This window comes from Nicotiana tomentosiformis, chromosome 1 (genome assembly GCF_000390325.3).
Source record: "Nicotiana tomentosiformis chromosome 1, ASM39032v3, whole genome shotgun sequence".
NCBI classification, from domain to species: Eukaryota; Viridiplantae; Streptophyta; class Magnoliopsida; order Solanales; family Solanaceae; genus Nicotiana; species Nicotiana tomentosiformis.
The window spans coordinates 97,693,477-97,701,780 of NC_090812.1; the positions used below are offsets into that span (position 1 = coordinate 97,693,477).

An 8,304-nucleotide genomic window follows, 5' to 3' on the forward strand; every position below is an offset into this window, starting at 1 on the left:
CGGGGGTGATACATATATGAGATGGTAAGCGTGTATGTATGTTCCAGGGTTAATCATGCTCAGGGATAAATTATACTATAAATTATGCCACGTAGAATTACGTGACCTTCTTGCTTCATGTCTTACTTGACTTCTAGATTACTAAGAATATGAAATTAAATATTAGGAACCAAGATTTAGTTTATTATAACTTGATTAAATTTGACAACATTTTGAGAAATATTGATGTGTCTAATTCAGTCATCATTATGCTTAATCACTAATACATTGCTATGACCGTTATTGTTGAGATAATAGATTCTATACTTGAGTTGTAGATCATTTTTTTTATTTGTTGAAATACTTGGACAATAAGGTTCTTGAGGGTTTATTGAATTATTGTTGGCTTGAAAGTTGTGATTGAAGTTCATTTGAAACATTCGTTTAACAACTCTCCTTGATGTTATTTATGCTTCCTACCTTGCTTGTCATTGATATACATGTGCTTGGTGAGGAAGAGTGTGAAGCACGAATGGTGATGTCATGCCATTGCATATATATTATCATGTGAGGGAGAGTGTAAAACATGAAGGATGATGTCGTGCCATATCATATATTTTATCATGTGAAGAAAAGTGCAAAGCACGAAGGGTGATGGCGTGCCATTTCATTTGAGAGTAAAAGCACGAAGGGTGATGCCGTGCCATTTAATTTGAGAGTGAAATCACGAAGGGTGATGCCGTGTCATTTCATTTATATTATCCTGATCTCATTTACATTATCATGTGAGGATGAGAGTAAAAGCACGAAGGGTGATACCGTGTCATTTTATTTATATTACCATGTTTTTATATTATCATGAGTTCATGGCACGAAGGGTGTTTTCGTACAGGCGAGGACGAGGGACATGCCTTATGTTGTGATATCTTTTCCTTGTGTGTACATTCATGCCCTTACCTGGAATTATTACTGTTGCACCTATGTTATCTACGCGACTTGTCGTTGTTATTGTGTTTTTGTCCTCTATCTCGGTTGTTGTTGTGTTGTCCATGCATTATATCTGTTTAACTCCAAATATCATGCCTCCCTTCCTGCTGTTATAACCACATCCATGTCGTTTCTATTTTGTTATACTTTAGTATAAGCCTTCTACCATGTTAGTCATTCATGCATCTATTTGTTAGCTTATAAAGATTACGATTTTCCTTCTTATTTGTTATATCTACATCTATGCCTTCTACCATGCTAGTTATCCCTTCTTATTTGTTATATCTGCATCTATGCCTTCTACCATGCTAGTTAGGTGAAATTATGCTCTCCTTTCCTAATTGATATCATCATTCTTATGCCTCCTACCTAGTCTATTATTATTGTCCATCTGTACTGCCTTGTTCATCATTGCTACTTGTATATTTCCTACCTTATCATTACTATTATCGGTATTTTTTTCACCTGGTTGGTACTATTATACGTATAGTTGGTGAGGACGAGATAAATGCACGAAGGGTGTTGCCGTGTGATTTGATTTGCTGGTTATCGCTCTAAGGAGAGGATTGGTCGTGATATCGAGGAATATTAATCGTGGTTCTTCTAGAAATCATCTACTGCTTCTTATATTTGTTTCTTGTACTCTATTCTGTTATGTTCTAATATTGTTGTATTGCTAGTCTTCTGCACGGGTTATATCTGTGAGTATCTTTTAACTAAAAGCCTCGTCACTACTTCACCTAAGTTAGTCAAGATACTTACTGTATACATGGGGTCGGTTGTACTCATACTACACTTCTGCACCTTGCGTGCAAATTTTGGAGCGGAGCTGCAGTGGATGTCGGGGGTTGACTCTGAAGATGTTCGTGCCTTCCGGACGTGGCTACCACTTGCACCTGGGTAGTTCTAGAGTTGAATTCTATTTATGTACATTTCAAACAGAAGTTGTATTTATTTCATATCCGTTTTTACAATAATCCAGTCTTAGTAGCTTATGTCTTGTACTACCAGTCTTTGGAATATTGTATGAAAATCCAAATATATCATTTGTTGATCACCTTTATTTTATTAGAATTGTGTTAACTGTTAATTGGCTGACCTAACGGATCGGGTTAGGTGCCATCAGACTAGTGAATTTTGGGTCGTGACATTTCTAGCAATGTTCTTATGTACTTTTGTGTTAATAAACTCTGAAAAAGAATGTTTAAATTAGTGGATTGGGCAGTAGGCTTGTTTATTCTTAGTTTTCCATTAGTGCTAATAGAAGATTAAGTAAAATAAATTTGTTTGTATTTGCTTGGAAGTTTAAATCTATAGTTTTCCATTAGTGCTAATAGAAGATTAAGTAAAATAAATTTGTTTGTATTTGCTTGGAAGTTTAAATCTATAGTTCAAATAAAAAATGGTATTGAAGCAGATCCTAGTCCGTAAGTTGTAGTAGATCTGACTTTAAGTCTTGATGTTGGAATAGAGTTCTTGTTAGGAACTTGAAGTAAAAATTTTACAGCATGTATTTCTCATTAAGTCAGTAATTTTTTTATTTTAAGTAAAATTACCAATAAAGGTGATATCACGTATTTTTATTTCGAATCTTGAAGCTAGATGCCATCAATAATTTTAGAGTAATACTTTATTAAGTCTTGACTGAGAAAAGAGTTTCTTTTCTAAGAATAATTCTAAATGCTTAAAAAGAGGTGGTGGATGAGTTATTTGTTGTTGATTTCAATGCTCTTAACCCAATTATGTCTAGTTTCGAATAAACCTGTCATCTGCTATTGCTGGGAGAATTTTTTGAAAAGATAACAACTTTTGGGGTTCAGTTATTAAACGAAAAATAGGAGTTAGGCCAAAATGTTACTGCTAAGTTCACTTCCATAATAAACAAAGTTGATCCATTTTCTTAGAAAAAAGAAAATAAAAGCTGGCCCCAAACATTAAAGTGTTAAGTTCGACAAAAGCTTTCAATGATTTTTAATAAAATTAGTTTTGTTCGCTAGGCAATTTTAGGCGCGTCTTCAAATATTGACAATGTGTTCTTACACGATCCTTAGTTAATATCAAATAATAAAAATAGTCATGTGTGTATTTTCGCTCCTTGACTCGTCAATAATAAATCGTGTTTAATCATGTGTTCATACTCATTCCTTGGTTAAACACACATAATCAAATAAAGACTTTGTGTGCTTACAAGCTCCTATGCCCAAATTAATAAAATTCAGTTAATTATTAAGCGGCAATAGACAATAATAATTTTAAATAACAGTTTATCGAAAAAATAATTCAAGCCAGGTTTTATTCAATAAAAGCGATTGTGCTAGAACCACGTGATTCGGGGAGTGCCTCACACCTTCTCCCATGTCAACAAAATTTCTTACCCGGTCTCCTATTTTTGCGGACCAATAAAATAGAGTCAAACTTTCCTTTGACAAGTGATTCAAATAAAAGGTGACTTGGAACACCCAAAAATTAATTTTAAGTGGTGACTCTGTAAATAAAATAATCCCTACTCAAATTTTCACTTCAATTGAAAAAATCCTTTAATCCACAACATACACATACCATTATTTTGCGGGGTGAAAAAGGGGGTGTGACAGTTACCAAACGCATACGTCACCCCAATATCTTTCCTATAACATAGTCCTTAAGGTTAAATACCCTCAAATTCAAGTTTAGATGTGTTACTTACCTCAAACCGCGCAAATCATAACTCTAACAAGCCCTTCCCACGCGTATCGGCCTCCAAACGACTCGAATCTAGTCACAAACAACTCAATATCAACAAAAAATGCCGTAGGAAAGAACTTCAATAATAAAGTTTCTATCTTTATCAAAATAAAAAAGTCAACCCCGGGATTGAGCCTCGGAACCCGATAAAATTCATAAATTTCGGATATCCATTCGATTACGAATTCAACCATACCAAAATCATCCAATTCCAACCTCAAATCGACCTTCAAACCTCCATTTTTTATTTTTGAAACGTTTCCACCAAACCCCACATTTCTTCACTTTAGTTCACTATTTAAAAGCTAAAAACGAAGATGGAATCATAAAATATTAATAAATCCAAGTAAAAAATACTTACCCCGATCCAAGATGTGAAAATTCCCTCCAAAATCGCCCAAAACCGAGCTCTACAACTCAACATATGAAACAATAACTATAACCTCCGATTTGGGATTTTAATATTTGGTGGTGATGGTAGGCTAGGAACTCGTGTTTTAACTATATTTTCACACTCTAATTACTATACTTTAATTAAATTTAAACCTAATCGCTAGTACTTTGTACTTATTACGTGCGTTTATGCCGTGTAGGATGTGATTCGAGTGGAGAAATAAATTTGGAACTAAAATGGATGATTTAGAGCTTTGAATTCTGAGTTGAAGCCCAAATTATTAAGCAGGGATCACGTTTGGGGGTCGAGGACCAAACCTGGATGTCAAAAAAAGTGAAAGAAAGAGATTACTCTGAGAAAAATGTACTACTGCACCGCGCCATGGGCCGCGGGGAGCTAGAGCAAAATTCCTGCAGAGTGAAAAAAATCAACTCTCTGAAGATCCTCACTAATACGGTGCAAGGGGCGCTGCGCTAGTATATTTTAGCGGTCCAATTGTCCCACTTCATCTTGGAAAGGGTAGTTTCGTCCGGGCTTGTTCCTATATGGTATAAATACATCAAAATCACGATGTTTAGAGGACTTTTGACCTTGGAAGATTTTAGAGAATATTGGAGGCTACAAGACACAAGAATTCATCATCTTTCCATCAATTCAATATGGGAGTTTGGATTGTAACATTAGATTGATATTTTCTTACTCTTTTTATTTGTGATGACTTCCTCCATGATTATGGAGTAGTTTCTCTTAGGGTTTGATGGATATGGAGCTTTGAATTATTTGTAACTTTATTCATCAGTTTATTTAATCGAAAGAGGAATATTGTAATGATTATCTTGCATTATTTTATTTGGTTTAATACAGTGATTTTCTTAAGTGATCGAAAGAGCTTGTTAAATTTTTGATTAAATCAAGTTAGGAGAATATTCGAGAGATATTTTTCTGAAGACTAATCCATTAATTCATGCTTGCATATTTTCACAGTGCTTATATTAGTTCACCTCGTATAATTAAGATTTAATCGAGAGAGGAGTCTTGACTACATTTTGAACTAAGCATCGAGTAAATTCGTGAGAATCATTAGAACATTAGAGTGAATTGAACTAGAGTTGGGTCCCAAATAGCTATCTTGCACCTATCATGTCACGACCCTTATTTCTCTTATTAATATTTCAGTGTTGCCCAACTCTTGTCTTTCCGTGATCAATTGTTAATTATTTTAGTTTCATAGTAAATTTTAGTTATTAATCATCCCAACTAACGTGCTAATAATCCTGAATAGCGTTAAGCTAGAAATTACTTGAACATTAATTAAATCTAATCCCTGTGGAGACGATAATCCTAACTATACTATCTTTGGCTAGCGAGCATTAATTTCGTGTTGTGTTTGCGTACGTCAAATTTTTGGCGCCGTTTTCGGGGATTGACAAATCAATAATATTCAAAATAGTTTTTGGTGCTAATTCAGGAATCAATTTTATTTTATTCTTTACGATTTTTCTCTTTCGTGTGCAAGCAGCAGCTTAAGTTCGTTGGTGTATGACTCGATATTCTTCAAAAGAAGTAATACACTATAAACCAGAGTTGGAAAAACACCTGCCACAACTGAGAAAAGAGAAAGAACTCACCGATAAATTCTTGGGGCAATCTTTAACCCAAGAAAACATGGCTAAGAATGGTGAGGAGATAGTTGATTTGGCTGCACGGGAAGCAGCCCAGCAGGAAGCAACCGCACGGGCAGATCCTGAAGCAGATCTCAGAGCTGATGAAATGGTTGACGAGAATGGAGGACGAATATTCAACCTGAACCGACCTCTGGTTGAAGACGAATTTGAAATTAATATGCCCAGGACAGGACGATCACTGGGAGACTACGCCAGGCCAGTCTACAACTAAGGAGTATCTAGTGTGCGACCACGTCCGATTGCGACAAATAATTTTAAGATCAAGCAAGGGCTACTTCAGACCATTCAGAACAATTGTATCTTCCGAGGCAAACCCAACGAAGATCTAAATACCCATTTGACGGATTTTGATTAGATTATGAATACCTTCCAGCACAACGGGGTATCGAAATATGCTATCTACTTAAGGACATTTCTTTTTTCACTGAGGGAAGATGCTAAGCACTGGTTGCGGAGTTTACCGACTGGGTCAATTAAAACTTGGGAAGACATGAAAAGGAAGTTCCTTGAAAAATATTTTTCAGTTGCGAAAACAGGGAAAATTTGAATAGAGATCCACAACTTCGAGCAGAAAGATACAGAAATGGTGTTTGAAGCATGGGAAAGATTTAAGGATATTGTGAGAAGATGTCAGCATCATGGAGTAGACTTGTGGATGCAACTTCAAGATTTTTGGGATGGGCTGACGCCCTCTGCCAGAAGGACGCTAAACAACGCAGTTGGAGGTCCTCTTATGAAGAAAACTCATGAGGAGATTATTGCAATTCTAAATGAATTATTTAAAGATGCAAATCAATGGCTTGCAGATGATAATGAGAGAAGGAAAAAAGTTGGGCTACATCAAGTGGATTCTAACACATCAGTGCAAGCCTAGCTAGCACCATAGTCATAGAGATATGAAAGTTAACCTTAAGCATGGTCCAGAGCCAGTCATCATCGGTTTGTGATTTTTGGGGAATGGGGAATCCAACGCATGAGTGTCAGGACTCGACTACAGATGAAGTGGTAAATGTTGTGGGGAGCTTTGACATAGGCAACTACCAAAGTGGCAATAATTTTAACTCCATGGGGCAGAGGCACCCAGGTTTTTCTTAGAGTTCACCAGGTGGTAGTGCGAATGCATGGCAACAGAACAACTCCAGACCCCAGGGACAGGAAGACCCATGTTTTCAAAATCAGCAGAGGCAGCAATATCAGCCTCCACAGTCTAGCCAGTCAAGCATGGAAGATCTGATGAAGGTCTTTATTATTAAGACAGATAAGAGGCTTAAAACCCATGGCACAGCTATCCGAGAACAGGGCAGAGCTATCAGAGAATAGGGCACAACCATTCGAAACTTGGAAATACCGAGGCAACTAGCTAATCTATTATCTGAGAGGGTTTCAGGAACTCTCCCTGGTGATACTGAGAGAAATCCAAAAGAGACAATAAATGTAGTGACTTTGAGGAGTGGGCACGTATTGGAGGATCCCAGGGTAAAACAAAAGGAGAAGTTGATTGAAGGACAGGTAGAGATTGTGGATAAGCAGAAAAATAACAACATTAAAGAAGGTGAAGTGATGGTAGATGATGGTCTGAAGAAGAAGGGGAAGACTGGAGCTCAAAAGAAGAAGAAAGATGGAAATTCAATGAATGAGGAGACTGAGGAAAGCAAATACATGCTTGCTCTACCTTTCCCTCAGAAGCAAAGAAGAGAGAAGTTGAACAAATAATTTGGGCGTTTCCTAGATATGCTCAAGCAGGTGCATGTTAATGTACCATTCACAAAGGTGCTTTCACAGATGCCAGCCTATACTAAGTTCCTGAAGGAAGATATTGTCCAAAAACTGAAAAGTGGAAGAGACATCGGTTGTCAAGCTCACAGAACATTGTAGTGCCATTCTGCAAAACAAGATCCCTCAAATATGTAGAGATTTAGGGAGTTTTACTATACCTTACTCTTTAGGAAGTACTAAGTTTGAATAATCTTTGTATGATTCAGGTGCTTCTATTAATCTTATGCCGTTGTCTATTTTCAGGAAATTGGAGGGAGAGATTGGAGAAATCGGATCGATACATGTGTCTTTGCAGCTGGTGGATGAGACCACTATCATACCTAAAGGAATAGTGGAGGATGTGCTAGTTCGAGTGGATAAATTTGTCTTCCCTGTAGACTTTATTGTGGTGAACATGGAAGAGAATAGAGAGGTCCCTCTGATTTTAGGGAGACCCTTCTTGGCAACTGGTAGAGCTATTCTGGACATCCAGGAAAGGAAGCTCATGCTCAGAGTGGGGGAAGAAAGGGTGGTCTTCAAGATGGAAGGAGCAATAGTGGCCCTAAAAGAATGAGCTAGAGAGAGTAAGCATGATAAGTGTGGGGTGTACCCAAGGAAGGCAGAGAAAACATTTTCAGCATGGATGTGTGTATTGGGTCGGGCGTACATGTGTGTAAGTATGAATAACTGTTCCTCTTCGTGATCGCGAAGAACAAAAGTTCACTGCCCACCATAATGGTCTACGCGACCATGGAAACTCTATCGCAAATGCATTGCTAA

General features: G+C 37.0%; 1 protein-coding gene and 1 non-coding gene across 2 annotated transcripts; one reads left to right on the forward strand and one right to left on the reverse strand.

Annotated features, from left to right (window-relative positions):
• Window positions 1-6,307: 6,307 nt before the first annotated feature.
• LOC117279549 (small nucleolar RNA R71) lies at window positions 6,308-6,414 on the reverse strand. Its single transcript, XR_004509963.1, has one exon. It is a non-coding gene; the product is annotated as a small nucleolar RNA R71 (small nucleolar RNA).
• Window positions 6,415-7,500: 1,086 nt separating this feature from the next.
• On the forward strand, window positions 7,501-8,098 carry LOC104107889 (uncharacterized). Its single transcript, XM_009616807.1, has 2 exons — window positions 7,501-7,618; window positions 7,752-8,098. Exons 1-2 carry the CDS (start codon window positions 7,501-7,503, stop codon window positions 8,096-8,098), a joined length of 465 nt encoding a protein of 154 aa, XP_009615102.1.
• Window positions 8,099-8,304: the final 206 nt, after the last annotated feature.

Coding starts and splice junctions, on each gene's coding strand:
- LOC104107889 (XM_009616807.1), top strand. CDS start 7,501: ATGCTCAAGCAGGTGCATGTTAATGTACCATTCACAAAGGTGCTTTCA. Junction 7,619..7,751: donor GAAAAGTGGAAGAGACATCG/GTTGTCAAGCTC, acceptor TGTATGATTCAG/GTGCTTCTATTAATCTTATG.